The following is a 21,341-nucleotide window of genomic DNA, read 5'->3' on the forward strand; positions in this document are numbered from 1 at the left end:
CCCGCGACGGACGGACGGACAGACAGAGGCAGAGAGGCCGCAGGGATCCATTTATTGGCTGCCCCGGGGTTTCCACGCTGCGGGGGAGGGGCACAGCTGAGCCCCCCAACACCGGTGTAGATGGGGGTGCAGGAAAGCGGAGGGCGGGGGTAATGCCCAGTGCCCCCTCCCCTGGCGCTGCTGAGGGGGGGCAGCGGGCCCAGCTTGCGTTGGCTCAGTCGCGTGGGTCCTCACCGGCGGGAGGCCTGGGGGGGGAGAGAGATCAGTGCGGGGGGGCAGACTGAGAGCCCCCCCAGCTTCCCTGCCCCCAGCCATAGCTCCACAGCCCCCCTCTCCCCCACAGCCCAGACACCCCCACTCACCGTGCCAAGGCGGTGGCCATGCTGTCTGGTTACTGGGGCACTGTGTAGGGAGAGAGGGGGAGTGAGGGGGGCACATGTAAGCCCCACACCCAGGGACAGGCAGAGACCCTGGGGCAGAGCAGGACTGGGACCCTGTGCCCCCTGATCTCCAGCCCGGCCGGGCCCCTGCCCCCCCCCTCCCCGATCTCCAGCCCCACTGGATCCCGCCCCCCCCCGCTCCCCGATCTCCAGCCCCACTGGATCCCGCCCCCCCGCTCCCCGATCTCCAGCCCCACTGGATCCCGCCCCCCCCGCTCCCCGATCTCCAGCCCCACTGGATCCCGCCCCCCCGCTCCCCGATCTCCAGCCCCACTGGATCCCGCCCCCCCCGCTCCCCGATCTCCAGCCCATCCGGGCCCCTGCCCCCCCCCCGCTCCCCGATTTCCAGCCCCACTGGACCCTGCCCCCCCGCTCCCCGATCTCTAGCCCCACTGGATCCCGCCCCCCCCCCCGCTCCCCGATCTCCAGCCTGGCCGGGTCCCTGCCCTCCCCCCCTGCTCCCCGATCTCCAGCCCCACTGGATCCCGCCCCCCCCCCCTGCTCCCCAGCCCGGCCGGGTCCCTGCCCTCCCCCCCAGCAACCCGATCTCCAGCCCTGCCCCTCCCCCCGATCTCCAGCCCCACTGGAGCCCGCCCTGGGCACCTCTGACATCCAGCTTGCACTCGGTCTGGGCCTCCCCCAACTCGTTGACGACCACGCAGGTGTAGGTGGCGGCGTCGAAGGGGCTGGGCTTGCGGATGTGCAGGGTCAGCACCCCCTGGTTGTTCTTCATCAGGAACTTGGGGTCCTCCCAGATCTCCATCCGGTTCTTCAGCCAGGTCACCTTGGGCTGGGGGCGGGGGCGCGTCAGGGGCGCCCAGACCAAACCCCTCCGCCCTGCGTCCCCCCCGCCCCGTCACACCCCCACCCTCCCACCTCCATCCCATCACAGCCCCGCCTCCACCCCGTCCCCACCCCTCCCTGCCTCCGCCCCGTCACACCCCTCCCCGCCCCGTCACACCCCCACCCTCCCACCTCCATCCCATCACAGCCCCGCCTCCACCCCCTGTCCCCACCCCTCCCTGCCTCCGCCCCGTCACACCCCTCCCCGCCCCGTCACACCCCCACCCTCCCACCTCTATCCCATCACAGCTCCGCCTCCACCCCCTGTCCCCACCCCTCCCTGCCTCCACCCCATCACACCCCCCTGAACTCCCACCTACCCTAGGGGTGCCTCGGGTGGGGTCGCTTACCTTGGGGTGTCCCCGCACGGCGCAGTTCAAGGCCGTACTGTATCCGGCCACCACGGTCCGATCGATCAGGGGTGTCAGGACCTTGGGGGCCATCCGGAAGTCGTGCTCCTGGTAATCCAGCGGTTTATAGATGATCCCTAGGAGAGGCCAGAGGGTGAGGGCCTGGGGTAGCAGCCCCATGTCCCCCCCAAGAAACGCTGCACCCCACTATCTCCAGTTCTCCCCCCCCCCGCTCTAACCACTCCACCGCATTCCCCTCTCAGAGCCAGAACCCAGAAGTCCTGGCTTCCCGCCCTCCCCCCCGTTCTAACCACTAGCCCCCATGCCCCCCCGACCCCTGGGGCATCCGGGCGCACCTGTTTTCTGGATGAGGGCGGTGTTCTTGGAGATGGCGGGCGAGTCGCTGAGCCCGCAGATGTTCTGGCTGTACACCCGGAAGTAGTACTCATTGCCCATGACCAGGTCGGACACCGTGCAGCGCGTCAGCCGGTTGTGCTCGTACACCGTGAACCACTCCTGGGCGGGGGGAGCAGGGCTGTCAGCAGGGGCGGGGTGTCGCCCGCCCGACAGACGCCCGGCGGCTTGGCCGTGAGTCTGTCTGGTTTGCAGGAACACGGAGCGCGCCTCCATTTCCTACAACTGGGACCTCACGGGGGCGTCGAGTCCAGTCCCCCCGCCCTCCCGGCAGGACCCAGCACCGTCTAAGTCAGTGGTCCCCAACCAGGGCCGCATTCTGCCTTTCACAGGCCCTGGGCACTTCGTGGGCCCCTCCCACCATAATAATATCCACGACTCGACAAATAACGCCATCTCCTCGCCCGTGCGAGTAGATCGCAGCCCAGGCGAGCCGGGTCCGGGCGACCTGCGCGTGCGCAGAGAGCCGGACAGCGCGGCCGGCGAGCAGGGTCCCCGCGGCTCCGCGAGCCCCGAAATATCAATATTAAAGATTATTTTGTATATAACTTTCCATACTCCAACATTTGATTTTTTGTCTGTTTTCGGCAAAATGTAATCGATTTTCATGGGCCCTAAAAGTTTCCTTTTTTTCTGAGGTGAGAAGAAAAGTAAACCATTGTCTTCGCCCCTAAAAGTTCATTTTTCTTCTTCTGATTTTAAAAGAAATGAAAACATTGGCGTGGGCCCCTAAAAGCATTGTGGGCCCTAGGCTCTGTGCCTAATGGATACGTCGGCCCTGTCCCCAATGCGGCGCCCGCCGAGTGACCAGGGCCAGCCCGAGCCATTCTTGCGCCCTGGGCATGTGGCACATGCGTGGCCCCCGCCCCAGCTGTGCAGAGCATGAGCGGCCCCACCCTCAGGCGCGTGTGCGGCCCCGCCCCCGGGCGCCTAGCAGGCCCAAAAAGTTGGGGACCACTGGTCTAGGTCATCCCTGGCAGGTATCTGTCCAACCAGATCTACTGGCATTAGAAAAGGTTCAGAGAAGGGCAACTAAAAGGGTTAGGGGTTTGGAACGGGTCTCATATGAGGAGAGATTAACGAGACGGAGACTTTTCAGCTTGGAAAGAGGAGACTGAGGGGGGATAGGACAGAGGTCAATAAACTCATGAGTGGTGTGGAGAGGGTGAATAAGGAAAAGTTATTGACTTGTTCCCATAATATAAGACCTAGAGGACACCAAAGGAAACGAATGGGCAGCAGGTTTAAAACAAAGAAAAGGAAGTTCTTCTTCACACAGCGCCTAGTTAACCTGTGGAACTCCTCACCAGAGGAGGCTGTGAAGGCTAGGACTAAATGGGGTTTAAAAGAGAACTAGACACATTCATGGAGGTTAGATCCATGAATGGCTATTAGCCAGGGTGGGTAAGGAAAGGTGTCCCCAGCCTCTGTGTGTCAGAGGGTGGAGATGGCTGGCAGGAGAGAGATGGCTTGATCATTACTTGTTCGGTTCACTCCCTCTGGGACACCGTTGCGTGTTGGCCTATTTTCCCACCTTCGGTAGGACGCCTTTGTGCTTTTCTGGAGCATGCAAGATCTCCTGGGTCGGGGGCGGCCAACGCATTAAACAAAGAGACGAAACGGCGGCGGAAAAAAGTGCGAAAAGCCGCACCAGAATTGTTGAGCCAAAAAAAAAAAGGACGCTTCCCCTTTAAAAACCACATCGGGCTCCTGCTCGCTGCCGCCATCTTAGACCCAGGGGCGCATGGGGCGGCCCGTGAGCCGCGCGTTGGCCACCCCGTTGTCCTGGCTGATCCAAGGCGAACTCCTGCCAGATTTTCTGTGCTAGGCAGCGCAAGACTTGGGTTTTGGGCCCTTCCGAACGTCCCTTTGGAAAACTGCCTTGCTCCCCGTGGGCTGCACCGCCCAGCCCCCCGAGTCTGTGACCCTCTGCCTGCGTGTCGCACCAGGTGGGGGTGGGAACCGGGGGGTGGCTTTTGCTGAGCCCCCTGGGACCAGGGGAGGCTATTGCAGCAGCCGGCAGGAAAGTGATGGCCCATGGTAACGGGAGCTCCAGGAAGGGGATGGAGCAGGGAAGCCAGACACCAGGAGGCGCGATGGGCGTGCCAGAGGCCGGGGAGCTGGGCCGTCTGTCTGGGGCTCGGAGAGGGGCTCCCTTTGACACGCCGGCTGGCTGCGGGGGGAGGGGCACAGGGCGTTGGCCTCGCAGCAGGCAGTGCATGGTGAGAATTGGGGAGCTGAGAGCCCGGGAGGGTGTCACTAGCTGGATGAGCGCAGGGGGCAGGGCAGGGAGGCTCGGAGGGGTGCTGAGGAAAATGGGGGGCAGAGAGCCCGTGGGGGTGCCGAGGGAAATGGGGGGCAGTGGGGGGCAGAGAGCCTGTGGGGGCACTGAGGGAAATGGGGGGACTCAGAGGGAATCCCACCTCCCGGCTCACAGAGCCGACAGCCCCCCACTACGTCCCAGCGGGTCCCCCCCCGGGTCCCTGTGAGCCGTGGGGGGCAGCGCCGGGGGGGGACCCACCATGGTTTTCTTGTCCGCCTTCTGGATGGCGTAGCCTGTGATCTCCGAGTTGCCGTCGTCTTTGGGGGGCTCCCACTCCAGCAGCACGTTGAACCCCCAAACCTCCTTCACCAGCACCGACACCGGGGGGCCTGGCTTCTCTGGGGGAGACAGGGAGCAGCATTGGGTGGCTCCATTCCCAGGGGACAGAGGGGCCCGTGGGGGGGTGATTCATATTTCTATGGTGTCCCCATTCCCCCATCTCTGTGCAGCCTGCCCCCCCCCCCGCATGGACCCCTCCCCTCCCTGCCTAGCAATAAATCAGGCAGGGCAGCCCCCCAGTAAATCCCATTTTAAAGGGTCCCAGCAGGGCAGGCGCGGGGGAGCCATCGGGGGAACTTGAATAAAGAGCAGGGAGTGTGCGGGCCCCCGGCCCAAGGGGGCAGCCGGGAGGGGTCAGAGCAAATGGTTGGGGGCCTGCTCAGTGGGGCAGGGCCCAGCCTCCCTCCGCTGGCCCCAGCAGCAGGCACTTTCCCATGGGGGGGACCGGGTACAGAAAATGGATCCCAGCCCGGCCCTGGTGACCTCCCCCGCCCGGCCAGCCCCCCTCTGGCTGCACAGCCCCCGCCCCGCCCCCCCGCCCGGCCAGCCCCCCTCTGGCTGCACAGCCCCCGCCCCACCCCCCGCCCGGCCAGCCCCCCTCTGGCTGCACAGCCCGACCCCCTGCCCGGCCAGCCCCCCTCTGGCTGCACAGCCCCCGCCCCGCCCCCCGCCCGGCCAGCCCCCCTCTGGCTGCACAGCCCCCGCCCCGCCCCCCCGTCCGGCCAGCCCCCCTCTGGCTGCACAGCCCCCGCCCCGCCCCCCCGCCCGGCCAGCCCCCCTCTGGCTGCACAGCCCCCGCCCCGCCCCCCCGCCCGGCCAGCCCCCCTCTGGCTGCACAGCCCCCGCCCCGCCCCCCGCCCGGCCAGCCCCCCTCTGGCTGCACAGCCCGCCCCGCCCCCCGCCCGGCCAGCCCCCCTCTGGCTGCACAGCCCGCCCCGCCCCCCGCCCGGCCAGCCCCCCTCTGGCTGCACAGCCCCCGCCCCCCGCCCGGCCAGCCCCCCTCTGGCTGCACAGCCCGCCCCGCCCCCCGCCCGGCCAGCCCCCCTCTGGCTGCACAGCCCGACCCCCTGCCCGGCCAGCCCCCCTCTGGCTGCACAGCCCGACCCCCCGCCCAGCCAGCCCCCCTCTGGCTGCACAGCCCCCGCCCCCCGCCCGGCCAGCCCCCCTCTGGCTGCACAGCCTGCCCCGCCCCCCGCCCGGCCAGCCCCCCTCTGGCTGCACAGCCCCCGCCCCCCACCCGGCCAGCCCCCCTCTGGCTGCACAGCCCCCCCTGCCCTCACCCACGACGCGGATGCGGACAGTGGCCGTGTCCTGCATGTTCTCGATCTGCACGGAGAGCTCGTACTGGCCCGAGTGGTGCCGGGCGGCCGAGCGGATGAAGAGGATGGTGTCGAAGTCCGAGGTGCGGACGCTGACCTCCTTGGGGTCCAGGGGCTGCCCGTCCTTGGTCCACGTCACCTTGGGCCGTGGCTTCCCCTGGGGGGCGGGTCAGGGGGCCGGGTCAGCGGGGCCCTGCCCCAACCCCACACGCCTGGCCCCGTGGGGGGAGCAGGGCGACTGCCCCCCGGAACCCCTCACTCACCTGGAAGGGGATGACCAGGTTGACTTGCTCCCCCACCTTCTTGATGTAGGTCTGGCGCAGCTGGCGGGGCAGGCGGATCTTGGGCTGCTCTGGGGGGCGGGAAGGGGGCGTGTGAGATGGGAGGGGTTGTCCGGGGAACTGAGGGTGCGGGGGGCCCTAGGGGTGACAGGGGGTGGGGGGGTGGAAGGAGGGCAGGAGGAGGTGGAGACCGCAGGGGTGGGAGGGGGCATGTGGGGGGTGAGAGGGGCAGGGGTGGAAGGAGGGCGGGAGGGGGTGGGGACCCGGGGGCAGGAGGGGTCATGTGGGAGACTGGGAGCGTCGTGTGGGGGTGGAAGTCGCGTGGGAGGGGGCAGGGACCCTGGGGGCGGGAAGGCTGGGAGGGGCGTGAGGGGGTGGAAGCAGGGGTAGGAGGGAGCAGGGATCCCGGGGGCGAGAGGGGATGGAAGGAGGGTAGGGGAGGACATGGGGGTGTTGAAGGGGACGGGGGTCCCGGGATGGGCGGGGGCGTGTGGGGGTGGAAGGAGGACAGGAGGGGGAGGGGCCCGAGGGGCAGTGGGGGGGCCCGAGGGGTCACTCACCCATGATCTCGCGGATGGTGACGGGCTGGGCCATGGTGGCCGGGGTGCTCTTCCCGGCGATGTTGACGCCGGTGACGCGGAAGAGGATACGCTGGCCCGTGGGCAGCCCCTTGACGGTGAAGCCGCAGCGCTCGACCAGCTCCGTGTTGGCCGGGACCCACTCGTCCGCTGGGGGGCTCAGGTCAGGGCCGGGCTCCCTTCCTCCCCCTTCCCCACGCTGGCCCTGGATGGCACCCACCCACCCTCCCCCAGGGCCTGGACCTCCAGCCCCTCCCCTTCAGCCCCCGTCACTCACACCCGTCACTCACACCCCGTCACTAACCCCCCGTCACTCACACCCCGTCACTAGCCCCCCGTCACTCACACCCCGTCACTCACACCCCGTCACTAGCCCCCTGTCACTCACACACACCCCGTCACTAGCCCCCTGTCACTCACACACACCCCGTCACTAGCCCCCCGTCACTCACACCCCCGTCACTCACACTCACACCCCATCACTAGCCCCCTGTCACTCACACACACCCCGTCACTAGCCCCCCGTCACTCACACACACCCCGTCATTCACCCCCCGTCACTCACACCCCCGTCACTCACACTCACACCCCGTCACTAGCCCCCTGTCACTCACACTCACACCCCCGTCACTCACACCCCGGCCCGGGCGCGGGTGACAACTCACAGCCCTCCAGGCAGTACTCCACCAAGTAGCCATCAATGCCCCCAGCGCCCAGGCGGTCGGGCGGGCGCCACTTGAGGGTGGCCGTGGTGTCCGTCACGTCCTCCAGTGTCAGGTGGGTCGGCTCACTGGTGGGGGCTGGGGGGCAGCCAGGGCTCCTGTCACACCGACTGTGCTGCCCCCTGCCCCCCTCTGCCCTGCCCCACAGCCCCACCCACAGCGCCCCTCCTGCCCCACAGCCCTGCTCCAGCGCCCCCTCCCTCCGACGCCACAGCCCTGCCCACAGCGTTCCCTCCCACTCTACTGCCCCACCCATAGTGCCCCTCCCTCTCCCACTCCACAGCTCCGCCCACAGCACCCCCACCCTACTGCCCCACCCATATTGCCCCTCCCACTCCCATTCCACAGCTCCGCCCACAGCACCACCACACTACTGCCCCGCCCATATTGCCCCTCCCACTCCCATTCCACAGCTCCGCCCACAGCACCCCCACCCTACTGCCCCACCCATATTGCCCCTCCCTCTCCCACTCCACAGCTCCGCCCACAGCACCCCCACCCTACTGCCCCGCCCATATTGCCCCTCCCACTCCCATTCCACAGCTCCGCCCACAGCACCCCCACCCTACTGCCCCGCCCATATTGCCCCTCCCCCTCCCACTCCACAGCTCCGCCCACAGCACCCCCAACCTACTGCCCCGCCCATATTGCCCCTCCCACTCCCATTCCACAGCTCCGCCCACAGTGCCACACTCCCACCCTACTGCCCCACCCATAGTGCCCCTCCCACTCCCATTCCACAGCTCCGCCCACAGTGCCACACTCCCACTGTACTGCCCCGCCCATATTGCCCCTCCCACTCCCACTCCACAGCTCCGCCCACAGTGCCACACTCCCACCCTACTGCCCCACCCATAGTGCCCCTCCCACTCCCATTCCACAGCTCCGCCCACAGTGCCACACTCCCACTGTACTGCCCCGCCCATATTGCCCCTCCCACTCCCACTCCACAGCTCCGCCCACAGTGCCACACTCCCACTGTACTGCCCCGCCCATATTGCCCCTCCCCCTCCCATTCCACAGCTCTGCCCACAGTGCCACACTCCCACTGTACTGCCCCGCCCATATTGCCCCTCCCACTCCCATTCCACAGCTCCGCCCACAGTGCCACACTCCCACCCTACTGCCCCACCCATAGTGCCCCTCCCACTCCCATTCCACAGCTCCGCCCACAGTGCCACACTCCCACTGTACTGCCCCGCCCATATTGCCCCTCCCACTCCCACTCCACAGCTCCGCCCACAGTGCCACACTCCCACCCTACTGCCCCACCCATAGTGCCCCTCCCACTCCCATTCCACAGCTCCGCCCACAGTGCCACACTCCCACTGTACTGCCCCGCCCATATTGCCCCTCCCACTCCCACTCCACAGCTCCGCCCACAGTGCCACACTCCCACTGTACTGCCCCGCCCATATTGCCCCTCCCACTCCCATTCCACAGCTCCGCCCACAGTGCCACACTCCCACCCTACTGCCCCACCCATAGTGCCCCTCCCACTCCCATTCCACAGCTCCGCCCACAGTGCCACACTCCCACTGTACTGCCCCGCCCATATTGCCCCTCCCACTCCCACTCCACAGCTCCGCCCACAGTGCCACACTCCCACTGTACTGCCCCGCCCATATTGCCCCTCCCCCTCCCATTCCACAGCTCCACCCACAGTGCCACACTCCCACTGTACTGCCCCGCCCATATTGCCCCTCCCCCTCCCATTCCACAGCTCTGCCCACAGTGCCACACTCCCACTGTACTGCCCCGCCCATATTGCCCCTCCCACTCCCATTCCACAGCTCCACCCACAGTGCCACACTCCCACTGTACTGCCCCGCCCATATTGCCCCTCCCACTCCCACCCCACAGCCCCGCCCCCTCTCACCGATGGGCATGAAGGGCTTGGTGTTGAGGCTGGGCTGGGACACACCGATGGCGTTGAGGGCGAAGACCCGCATCTCGTAGAGCACCCCCTCGATCATCCGCGTCGACTCGTAGCTCAGCTCCGTGTAGGCCTCGAAATTCAGCTTCATCCACCGCATGCTGCCCTTCTTCTTGCGCTCCATCAGGTACCCTGCGGGCGGGGGGGTCAGGCCCGTCGACCCCCCCGTACCCGCCCAGGGCCCCCCGTACCCCTCCAGCACCCCCCGTACCCCCCCTTCTTCTTGCGCTCCATCAGGTACCCTGCGGGCGGGGGGGTCAGGCCCGTCGACCCCCCCGTACCCGCCCAGGGCCCCCTGTACCCCTCCAGCACCCCCCGTACCCCCCCTTCTTCTTGCGCTCCATCAGGTACCCTGCGGGCGGGGGGGTCAGGCCCGTCGACCCCCCCGTACCCACCCAGGGCCCCCCGTACCCCTCCAGAGCCCCCCGTACCCCCCTTCTTCTTGCACTCCATCAGGTACCCTGCGGGTGGGGGGGGTCAGGCCCGTCGACCCCCCCGTAACCCCCCAGGGCCCCCATACCCCTCCAGCGCCCCCCGTACCCCCCCTTCTTCTTGCACTCCATCAGGTACCCTGCGGGCGGGGGGGGTCAGGCCCGTCGACCCCCCCGTACCCGCCCAGGGCCCCCCGTACCCCTCCAGCACCCCCCGTACCCCCCCTTCTTCTTGCGCTCCATCAGGTACCCTGCGGGCGGGGGGGGTCAGGCCCGTCGACCCCCCCGTACCCGCCCAGGGCCCCCCGTACCCCTCCAGCGCCCCCCGTATCCCCCTTCTTCTTGCGCTCCATCAGGTACCCTGCGGGTGGGGGGGGATCAGGCCCGCCGACCCCCCCAGAGCCCCCCCGTACCCCGCCTTCTTCTTCCGTTCCATCAGGAGGAGGCGGATCAGAGAGGGGCCCAGAGGCTGGTTACCTGGGTCAGAAAAAGGTGGGGGAGGGGGGCGGCTGGGCTGGGGGAGGGGAGGGCTGCAGGACGGGGGGGGGCCAGGCCCGGGGCCGGGGGAGGTCCCTGCGCAGGGGCCAGACGCTCACTGACCCCCCTGCCCGACCCAGGCCAGTGTCTCACTTGGAGCCCAGGGGCCGAGGGGCCTGGCTCTGTAGGGGCCAAGAACGGACGGGGCTGGGGGGGGCCTGTCCATGGGCAGATGGGCGTCGGGCGGGGCTGCAGGGAGGGGCTGGTCTCCTGCTTTGGGATTGGGGGGAAGCCCTGGGTCCCCCCAGGCTGGACCGGCTGCCAGGCCTTGAGCATTGGGCTGTCCTGTGCTCTGTGCCCGCCCCGCCTCACCCCATAGCCCCCCAGCGAGTCCCCCGGCCCTGCCCCCCCCAGCGAGTCTCCCGGCTCTGCCCCCCCCCCCCTCGGCGAGTCTCCCGGCTCTGCCCCCCCCCAGCGAGTCCCCCGGTCCTGCCCCCCCCAGCGAGTCCCGGCTCTGCCCCCCCCCCTCAGCGAGTCCCGGCCCTGTTCCTCCTCTGCCCCCTCCCGGAGGCGACTCACCGGTGATGGGCTGCCCGCCGTCATATTTGGGGGGCTCCCAGACTAGGATGGCCCAGTCCTCCCCCACGGAGGTGATGCGAACGGCTTCGGGGGGGTCGGGGACGTCTGGAAGAGACGGGGCCCCGAGAGCAGCTCAGCACAAGGAGGGGCCCCCAGTCCCTCACCCCGGCCACGATCCCTTGGCTGGCCCGACAGCCCCTCAGCCCCACCCTGCCCCCCACACCCCCAATAGCCCCAACCAGCGCCCCACTGCCCCCACAATCTCACCCCAATGGCCCCCCGCATGACCCCCAATGACCTCATCCCAACCAGCCCCCAACCCTGCCCCCCACAACCTCACCCCAACTGCCCCCCACACCCTCTCGATTTCACCCCGATAGCCCCAACCGGCCCCCCATGAACTAGCCCAACATACCAGCTCTCCTTGACCCCCTAATGCCCGGGGCCTGGCCCCGCTCGGCCCCCTGACCCCGCTCGGCCCCGGCCCCGGCTCACCGACCACCTTGATGTGCAGCGAGGCGCAGTCCTGCCCCACGGGGTTGGTGACGGTGATGGTGTAACGCCCCTCGTCGCCCCGCTCCGCGCTGTCGATCACAAAGCTGCTCTCCTCCTTGTGCGTCTCGATGCGGGCGCGGCCCTCGGTCTCCGTGAACACCTGGGGGGCAGGGGGTCAGCCCCATGGGCTCCTCTGCCCCCCAGGCACTCTACCCCCCGGGGCAATTCCACAGCCGCCAGCCCGTGGCTCTCCGGGGGGGTGCCACCCGCGCGCGCCTCGGTACACAGAACAAAACTTATTCCACACATGGATGGAAACGATCAGAGAGAGTCTCACCTCCCCCCCCCCACGGGGACCCCATCTCCAGGAGCATCTCCGCCCCATCCAGCCCCAGCCCCACCTGGTCGCCCTTCATCCAGGAGACGGTGGGCGCCGGCTCGCCGGTGATGGGCACGTCCAGCCGCAGCTTGTTCCCCGCCACCACGATGATGGTGTTCTCCGCCGTCTTCCCCGAGCAGTCCAGGTGGATCTTGGGGGGCTCTGGGGGCAGGGGAGGGGGTCGGCTCTGCCAGCCTGGACAGGCCCCCCAACGAGGGTCCCTCCTAACTCGGCCCCCGAGCCCTCCTTGAGCCAGCCAAAGGCTCCCCCAAACACCCCAGCATAGCCCAATGGAGCCCCCAATTCCCCAGAGACACTGCCCCCCATGGGCCACCCAGCCGTGTGCCCCTCCGGGATCACCCCCTCGCTCCCCTGCCCCATAGCCCTCTCACCCCAGCCCAGCCCCCCTCCAACCTGCCCCCAGCCCCCCCAGCCCCGCCCTCTTCCAACCTCAGCCCCTCCCACCTGCCCCCAGCCCCCCGCCCAACCCCTCCAGCCCCGCCCTCCTCCAACCTCAGCCCCTCCCACCTGCCCCCAGCCCCCCCGCCCAACCCCTCCAACCCCGCCCTCCTCCAACCTCAGCCCCTCCCACCTGCCCCCAGCCCTCCCGCCCAACCCCTCCAGCCCCGCCCTCCTCCAACCTCAGCCCCTCCCACCTGCCCCCAGCCCCCGCCCAACCCCTCCAGCCCCGCCCTCCTCCAACCTCAGCCCCTCCCACCTGCCCCCAGCCCTCCGCCCAACCCCTCCAGCCCCGCCCTCCTCCAACCTCAGCCCCTCCCAGCCTGTCCCCAGCTCCCCCGCCCAACCTTTCCAGCCCCGCCCTCCTCCAACCTCAGCCCCTCCCACCCTGTCCCCAGCTCCCCCAGCCCCGCACCCCTCTTAACCCAGCCCCTCCCTCCTGCCCCCAGCACCTCTATCACTGCAGCCCCACCCTCTGCACCCAGTGTGCATGCCTGAGGCGGGGGAGTGGCTCACCTTGCTTAGGGACATACTCCACCTTGATCTCTGCAGCAGAGAGGAGAGGAAAGGGTTAGCACAGACCCTAGGAAAGCAAACCCCCCCCCCCCCACCACAGCCCCGGCTCCAGTGCCCCTGCGCTGCGAGCTTCTCCACAGCAGTGCCCGAGACACAGACATCAGCGCTGCGAGCTTCCCCGCAGCAGTGCCCGAGACGCAGACATCAGCGCTGCGAGCTTCCCCGCAGCAGTGCCCGAGACGCAGACATCAGCGTTGCGAGCTTCCCCGCAGCAGTGCCCGAGACGCAGACATCAGCGCTGCGAGCTTCCCTGCAGCAGTGCCTCACTGAACACCCTGGTGCTGTGAGCTTCCCTGCAGCAGTGCCCTATCCCAGACTCACCCAGGAAGTTGAGCTTGGCGGAGAGCGAGATAGCGTATCCGTCGGGGATGAAGGTGTAATCGGCCTCGTCCTCTGGCCTCACGTCCTCAATCAACAGCTTGTGGAACCTGAGGGGGAGGGAGCAGCGTGGGGTTGTGAGCGGCAGTGGCCCGATTCCAACCCCGGCACTGCGAGCTTCCCCCCCACAGTGCCCCAATTCCGACCCTGGTGCTGCGAGCTTCCCCCCCACAGTGCCCCAATTCCGACCCCAGCGCTGCGAGCTTCCCCCCCACAGTGCCCCAATTCCGACCCCGGCGCTGCGAGCTTCCCCCCCGCAGTGCCCCAATTCCGACCCCGGCGCTGCGAGCTTCCCCCCCGCAGTGTCCCAATTCCGACCCCGGCGCTGCGAGCTTCCCCCCCACAGTGTCCCAATTCCGACCCCGGCGCTGCGAGCTTCCCCCCCGCAGTGCCCCAATTCTGACCCCGGCGCTGCGAGCTTCCCTCCCGGCAGTGCCCCAATTCCGACCCCGGCGCTGCGAGCTTCCCCCCCGCAGTGTCACAATTCCGACCTAGGCGCTGCGAGCTTCCCTCCCAGCAGTGCCCCAATTCCGACCCCGGCGCTGCGAGCTTCCCTCCCGGCAGTGTCACAATTCCGACCTAGGCGCTGCGAGCTTCCCTCCCAGCAGTGCCCCAATTCCGACCCCGGCGCTGCGAGCTTCCCTCCCGGCAGTGTCACAATTCCGACCTAGGCGCTGCGAGCTTCCCTCCCAGCAGTGCCCCAATTCCGACCCTGGCGCTGCGAGCTTCCCCCCCGCAGTGCCCCAGTTCCGACCCCGGCGCTGCGAGCTTCCCTCCCGGCAGTGCCCACCTGCCCTTGTGGGTGATGTGGATGCGCTTGCTGGGCCGGACCTCAACACCGTTCTTGTACCATTTGCCCGTCACCTTCTCATCCGACACCTCGCACTTGAACTCGGCCTGCTCCGTGGCCTTGACCGTGAGATCCGCGATGTCCTGGATCACCTCCAGCTGCTTGTCTGGGGGCAGGGGAGGGGTCAGGGCCTCCCCCTTGTCCTGGCCTGCCCCGCCCCCGCCCCCGCCCCTCCCCCACCCCCTTGCCCCGCCTCCCGCCCCTCCCCCACACTCCTTGCCCCGCCTCCCGCCCCTCCCCCACGCACCCTGTCCCTGGCCTGCCCCACCTGCCATCCCTCCCCATGCGCCCTGCCCCCACCGTACCTTCCACCACCAGTTCGCCCTCAGACTGGCCCCCGTTGGTCATGACCTTGTACTGCCCCGTGTCCTCCTTGGTGGCCTCGTTGATGATGAGGAAATGCTTCTTGCCGTCCTTCTTGAAGCGGTATTTGAACGCCGCCTCGCGGGTCAGCTCCACCCCGTCCTTCATCCTGGGCACAGGGCAGGAGTGGGGACGGGCCGAGGGATGGACGAGGGGACGGGCCGATGGACGGACGAGGGGACGGGCTGATGGACGAGGGGACGGGCCGATGGACGGACGAGGGGACAGGCTGATGGACGAGGGGACGGGCCGATGGACGGACGGGGGGACGGGCTGATGGACGAGGGGACGGGCCGGTGGAGGGACGGGGGGACGGGCCGATGGACGGACAGGAGGACGGGCCGACGGGAGGACGGGGGGACGGGCCAATGAATGGACAGGCGTGGGGACAAGCCAACGGACAGATGTGGGGACGGGCTGATGGATGGACGGGCAGGCGTGGGGATGGACTGACAAGCATGGGAGAGGACAGACAGATAAGCAGGCATGGGGCCAGACAGACGGGCAAACAGGTGGTGGGGTTGAGGCAGACGGACAGGCGGGCGGGGGTGGGGCGGGTGTGCAGACGGGCGGGCGGAGGTGGGGCGGGGGGTGGGGTGGTTGTGCAGACGGGCGGGCGGGGGTGGGGCGGGTGGGCAGGCGGGGGTGGGGCGGTTGTGCAGACGGGCGGGCGGGGGTGGGGCGGGTGGGCAGGCGGGGGTGGGGCGGGTGTGCAGACGGGCGGGCGGGGGTGGGGCGGGTGGGCAGGCGGGGGTGGGGCGGGTGTGCAGACGGGCGGGCGGGGGTGGGGCGGGTGGGCAGGCGGGGGTGGGGCGGGTGTGCAGACGGGCGGGCGGGGGTGGGGCGGGTGGGCAGGCGGGGGTGGGGCGGGTGTGCAGACGGGCGGGCGGGGGTGGGGCGGGTGGGCAGGCGGGGGCGGGGCGGGTGTGCAGACGGGCGGGCGGGGGTGGGGCGGGTGGGCAGGCGGGGGCGGGGCGGGTGTGCAGACGGGCGGGCGGGGGTGGGGCGGGTGGGCGGGCGGGGGTGGGGCGGGTGTGCAGACGGGCAGGCGGGGGTGGGGCGGGTGGGCGGGCGGGGGTGGGGCGGGTGTGCAGACGGGCGGGCGGGGGTGGGGCGGGTGGGCAGGCGGGGGTGGGGCGGGTGTGCAGACGGGCGGGCGGGGGTGGGGCGGGTGGGCAGGCGGGGGTGGGGCGGGTGTGCAGACGGGCGGGCGGGGGTGGGGCAGGCGGGGGCGTTACCACATGACTTGGGCTCCCTCCTCCGACACCTCGACCTCCAGCTCCACCCGGTCGCCCACGAACATCTGATGGTCGTCCAGGCCCTTGACAATCAGCACGGGGGGCTCTGCCGAGGGAGGGGGCGGGTCACGTGGGGCCGGGCCTGCTCCCCTCTCTCTGCCCGCCCCGCCTGGCTCCCTCCCCTGCCCGCCTCCCTCCCCCGCCCGGCTCCCCCCCCACCCGCCCCTGCCTGCCTCCCTCCCCCTGCCCGCCCCCGCCCGGCTCCCTCCCTCGCCTGCCTCCCTTCCCCTGCCCACCCCCACCCGGCTCCCTCCCCCCACCCGGCTCCCTCCTCCCACCCGCCCCCCCTCGCCTCCCTCCCCCGCCCGCTCCCGCCCGCCTCCCTCCCCCGCCCGGCTCCCCCCCCACCCTGCTCCCTCCCCCCGCCCGCCCCAGCCCGGCTCCCTCTCCTGCCCACTCACCCTTGACGAAGACCTCGGTGAAGCATTTCTCGTCGCTCACCAGGCACTCGTAGGCCGCGTCGTCGGCCAGCGTGCACTTGTTAATGGTCAGGATCCGCTTCTTGCCCACGTTCTCAAAGATGTACCTGGGGGTCACGGGGGGGCTCCCGTCACAGAGACCCCGCCCCTGGCCCCACCCCAGCTACACCCCCCCACCCCCATCTACGCCCCCATCCACACCCCCCACCCCCATCTACGCCCCCAGCCGCACCCCCATCCACACCCCCCACCCCCATCCACACCCCCCCACCCCCATCTACGCCCCCATCCACACCCCCATCCACACACCCCACCCCCATCTACGCCCCCATCCACACCCCCCCACCCCCATCTATGCCCCCAGCCGCACCCCCATCCACACCCCCACCCCCATCCACACCCCCCCACCCCCATCTACGCCCCCAGCCGCACCCCCATCCACACCCCCCACCCCCATCCACACCCCCCCACCCCCATCTACGCCCCCAGCCGCACCCCCATCCACACCCCCCACCCCCATCTACGCCCCCAGCCGCACCCCCATCCACACCCCCCCACCCCCATCTACGCCCCCAGCCGCACCCCCATCCACACCCCCCCACCCCCATCTACGCCCCCAGCCGCACCCCCATCCACACCCCCCCACCCCCATCTACGCCCCCAGCCGCACCCCCATCCACACCCCCATCTACGCCCCCAGCCGCACCCCCATCCACACCCCACACCCCCATCCACACCCCCCCACCCCCATCTACGCCCCCATCCACACCCCCATCCACACCCCCCCACCCCCATCTACGCCCCCAGCCGCACCCCCATCCACACCCCCCACCCCCATCCACACCCCCCCACCCCCATCTACGCCCCCAGCCGCACCCCCATCCACACCCCCCACCCCCATCTACGCCCCCAGCCGCACCCCCATCCACACCCCCCCACCCCCATCTACGCCCCCAGCCGCACCCCCATCCACACCCCCCCACCCCCATCTACGCCCCCAGCCGCACCCCCATCCACACCCCCCCACCCCCATCTACGCCCCCAGCCGCACCCCCATCCACACCCCCCCACCCCCATCTACGCCCCCAGCCGCACCCCCATCCACACCCCCCCACCCCCATCTACGCCCCCAGCCGCACCCCCATCCACACCCCCCCACCCCCATCTACGCCCCCAGCCGCACCCCCATCCACACCCCCATCTACGCCCCCAGCCGCACCCCCATCCACACCCCACACCCCCATCCACACCCCCCCACCCCCATCTACGCCCCCATCCACACCCCCATCCACACCCCCCCACCCCCATCTACGCCCCCAGCCGCACCCCCATCCACACCCCCCACCCCCATCCACACCCCCCCACCCCCATCTACGCCCCCATCCACACCCCCATCCACACCCCCACACCCCCATCTACGCCCCCAGCCCCACCCCCTGGCCCACAAGTTCCCGGCCACGCCCCCATCTACACTGCCCCTGGCTCTGGCCCCGCGAGCCCCCAGCCCCAACAACGCCCTCCTGCCCCGCCCCCATCTACACCCCCCAACCCCCAGCCCCGCCCCCATCTGCGCCCCCGGCCCGCTCACTTGGCGCTGGGTTTGATCTCCTGCCCGTTCTTGAACCACTTGATGGGCAGGTCGGGGTTGCTGATCTCCACCACCAGCTTGATCTTCTGGCCTTTGTCCACCTGGTAGGCCGGGTCCAGCTTCATCGTGAAGGCTGGGGGGGCAGCAGGGGTGAGCAGGGCTCGGGTGGTCGCAGGGGCGGAGTGGGGTTGGGTTGAGGAGGGCGGGGTCGCGGGGCACAGGGGGCGAGAGGGAGTTGGGGTCACAGGGTGGGCGGAGGCGGGGTTGCGGGGCACAGGGGGTGGGGGGGCAGGGTCGCGGGGCACAGGGGGCGAGAGGGAGTTGGGGTCACAGGGTGGGCGGAGGCGGGGTCATGGGGCACAGGGGGTGGGGGGGCGGGGTCACGGGGCACAGGGAGCGAGAGGGAGTTGGGGTCACAGGGTGGGCAGAGGCGGGGTCATGGGGCACAGGGGGTGGGGGGCGGGGTCGCGGGGCACAGGGGGCGAGAGGGAGTTGGGGTCACAGGGTGGGCGGAGGCGGGGTCATGGGGCACAGGGGGTGGGGGGCGGGGTCGCGGGGCACAGGGGGCGAGAGGGAGTTGGGGTCACAGGGTGGGCGGAGGTGGGGTCATGGGGCACAGGGGGCGAGAGGGAGCTGGGGTCACAGGGTGGGGGGGCAGGGTCGCGGGGCACAGGGGGCGAGAGGGAGTTGGGGTCACAGGGTGGGGGGGGCAGGGTCGCGGGGCACAGGGGGCGAGAGGGAGTTGGGGTCACAGGGTGGGCGGAGGCGGGGTCATGGGGCACAGGGGGTGGGGGGCGGGGTCGCGGGGCACAGGGGGCGAGAGGGAGTTGGGGTCACAGGGTGGGCGGAGGCGGGGTCATGGGGCACAGGGGGTGGGGGGCGGGGTCGCGGGGCACAGGGGGCGAGAGGGAGTTGGGGTCACAGGGTGGGCGGAGGTGGGGTCATGGGGCACAGGGGGCGAGAGGGAGCTGGGGTCACAGGGTGGGGGGGCAGGGTCGCGGGGCACAGGGAGCGAGAGGGAGTTGGGGTCACAGGGTGGGGGGGGCAGGGTCGCGGGGCACAGGGGGCGAGAGGGAGTTGGGGTCACAGGGTGGGGGGGGCAGGGTCGCGGGGCACAGGGGGCGAGAGGGAGTTGGGGTCACAGGGTGGGCGGAGGCGGGGTCATGGGGCACAGGGCGTGGGAGGGAGCTGGGGTCACAGGGTGGGAGGGGGTCAGGGTGTGGGGAGGCTTGGGGGGCTGGACACACGGGGGACCTCAGAGCTGGGACTGGGTTCGGGGAGCCGTGGGGGGTCCTTGGGATGGGGCTGGGTGGGGGACAGGCAGGGATCCCCCTACTCCGACAGGGGACACGCTCCCCACCCCGCTCCTCCCCCGAGGAGGCCCCGCCCCCAGCCCCGCCCCCAGCCCCGCCCCCACTGACCTTCGCTCTTCTTGACCTCCACCTTGACCTTCTTGAGGCGCTTGAGCATGCCGCGCAGGTCAGTGATGCCGTACTGGAAGGCGATTCGCTCGTACTCGCTCTTCTTCGTCACCCCCTTCAGCAGCTCCCAGATCTCGGGGGGGAAGGCGTCGTCGTCGTCGTCCTTCTTCTTCTTCTTCTTCTCCTCCCCCTGCACCTCCCTGCGCGGGCGGGACGGGACGGGGTCACCGCGCCGTGCCTCGGTTTCCCCACCGGGAACACTCAATGCCCCGGGGCCGGGGTCACCATGCTGCGCCCTGCCTCGGTTTCCCCACTGGGAGCGCCCAACCCCTCTGGGCCGGGGGGGAGGGGTCATCATATCACAGCCTGCCTCAGTTTCCCTGCTGGGTGTGCTCAACCCCCCCCCCCCCAGGCCTGGAATGGAGGGGTGTCCCCTGGACGTGGGCAGGTAACCCAGTGGGTCAGAGACCCCCCCCAACAGCTGAGCAATCCCGAGGTGGCAGCAGGCTGCCCTGGGGGCCAGGCGTGGGACCAGAGCTGGGAGTCCAGGAGAGATGGACAGACAGACAGACACTGCCTCTCCCCCAGGATGGGCAGACACCCTCCCCCCACACACACACACACCAAGTGCCCTGCCCCAGGGACAGACGGACACACCCAGCGCCCCAGGGACCGACAGACACACCCAGTGCCCCAGGGACGGATGGACAGACACACCCAGAGCCCCAGGGACGGACGGACAGACACACGCAGCACCCCAGGGACCGACAGACACACCCAGCGCCCCAGGGATGGACGGACAGACACACCCAGCGCCCCAGGGACCGACAGACACACTCAGCGCCCCAGGGACGGACGGACAGACACACCCAGCGCCCCAGGGATGGACGGACAGACACACCCAGCGCCCCAGGGACCGACAGACACACTCAGCGCCCCAGGGACGGACGGACAGACACACCCAGCGCCCCAGGGACAGACCGACAGACACACCCAGCGCCCCAGGGACGGACGGACAGACACACCCAGCGCCCCAGGGACAGGCGGCCCCTCCCAAGCACCTACCTCTTCTTTAGGAGGCCACTGAAGTCCAGTTCCCCAGCCACGTGGTCCTTCCCCTCGCCCCTGTGGGGAGAACAAAGCGGCTCACCCAGGCCCCCCCCCCGCCCAGCTGAGGGGCCCAGTCTGGCCTGCAGGAGCACTGTGGGGCAGGTGGGAGCACTGCCTGGAGGGCACTGGTGGGGGAGCTATGAGGGGCGCTGTGGGGCATTGGCAAGGGAGCTATGGGGGCGCTGGCAGGGGAGCTATGGGAGGTGCTATGGGGGCGCTGTGGGGCACTGGCAGGGGAGCTATGGGGGCCCTGGCAGCAGTGCTATGGGGGCGCTGTGGGGTGCTGGCAGGGGAGCTATGGGGGCGCTGGCAGGGGTGCTATGGGGGGCGCTGTGGGGCGCTGGCAGGGGTGCTATGTGGGGCGCTGTGGGGCGCTGGCAGGGGAACTATGGGTGACACTGTGGGGTGCTGGCAGGGGAGCTATGGGGGCACTCTGGGGCGCTGGCAGGGGAGCTATGGGGGCACTGTGGGGCGCTGGCAGGGGAACTATGGGGCGCTGGCAGGGGTGCTATGTGGGGCGCTGTGGGGCGCTGGCAGGGGAGGTATGGGTGGCACTGTGGGGCGCTGGCAGGGGAGCTATGGGGGTGCTGTGGGGCGCTGGCAGGGGAGCTATGGGGGCACTGTGGGGTGCTGGCAGGGGAGCTATGGGGAGCACTGTGGGGCGCTGGCAGGAGAGCTATGGGGGGCGCTGTGGGGCGCTGGCAGGGGAGCTATGGGAGCACTATGGGGTGCTGGCAGGGGAGCTATGGGGAGCACTGTGGGGTGCTGGCAGGGGAGCTATGGGGAGCACTGTGGGGCGCTGGCAGGGGAGCTATGGGGGCGCTGTGGGGCGCTGGCAGGGGAGCTATGGGGGCGCTGGCAGGGGAGCTATGGGGGCACTGTGGGGCGCTGGCAGGGGAGCTAGGAGGCACTGATGAAGGGCGTTATGGGGGACTGGGAGGGGCACTCTTGGGGCGCTATGGGGCACTGGCACTCACGTCCGTTTGAAGGCCTGGAGCACATTTTCACTCTCCTCCGTCCGTGGGGCTGGGAA

General features: G+C 70.0%; 1 protein-coding gene across 3 annotated transcripts in view; it reads right to left on the bottom strand.

Annotated features, from left to right (window-relative positions):
- Nucleotides 1–35: 35 nt before the first annotated feature.
- Nucleotides 36–21,341, bottom strand: part of MYBPC2 (myosin binding protein C2) — a 28,808-nt gene continuing 7,502 nt past the window's right edge. For 2 of the 3 annotated variants that reach the window (XM_075914972.1, XM_075914973.1), the window contains exons 7-29: nucleotides 21,286–21,334; nucleotides 20,264–20,323; nucleotides 19,199–19,398; nucleotides 17,778–17,910; nucleotides 16,172–16,296; nucleotides 15,711–15,816; nucleotides 14,415–14,581; nucleotides 14,050–14,215; nucleotides 13,203–13,309; nucleotides 12,822–12,851; nucleotides 11,869–12,008; nucleotides 11,468–11,627; nucleotides 10,973–11,077; nucleotides 9,429–9,617; nucleotides 7,493–7,627; nucleotides 6,810–6,977; nucleotides 6,232–6,320; nucleotides 5,930–6,125; nucleotides 4,569–4,708; nucleotides 1,990–2,149; nucleotides 1,634–1,770; nucleotides 1,044–1,230; nucleotides 36–245 (exon numbers count right to left, since the gene is read on the bottom strand). In XM_075914972.1, coding sequence (XP_075771087.1) covers nucleotides 52–245; nucleotides 1,044–1,230; nucleotides 1,634–1,770; nucleotides 1,990–2,149; nucleotides 4,569–4,708; nucleotides 5,930–6,125; nucleotides 6,232–6,320; nucleotides 6,810–6,977; nucleotides 7,493–7,627; nucleotides 9,429–9,617; nucleotides 10,973–11,077; nucleotides 11,468–11,627; nucleotides 11,869–12,008; nucleotides 12,822–12,851; nucleotides 13,203–13,309; nucleotides 14,050–14,215; nucleotides 14,415–14,581; nucleotides 15,711–15,816; nucleotides 16,172–16,296; nucleotides 17,778–17,910; nucleotides 19,199–19,398; nucleotides 20,264–20,323; nucleotides 21,286–21,334 — 3,143 coding nt within the window. In that variant the 3' untranslated portion in view covers nucleotides 36–51. The other variant, XM_075914974.1, reaches the window with a different exon arrangement.

This window comes from Pelodiscus sinensis, unplaced genomic scaffold (genome assembly GCF_049634645.1).
Source record: "Pelodiscus sinensis isolate JC-2024 unplaced genomic scaffold, ASM4963464v1 ctg59, whole genome shotgun sequence".
Classification (NCBI taxonomy): domain Eukaryota; kingdom Metazoa; phylum Chordata; order Testudines; family Trionychidae; genus Pelodiscus; species Pelodiscus sinensis.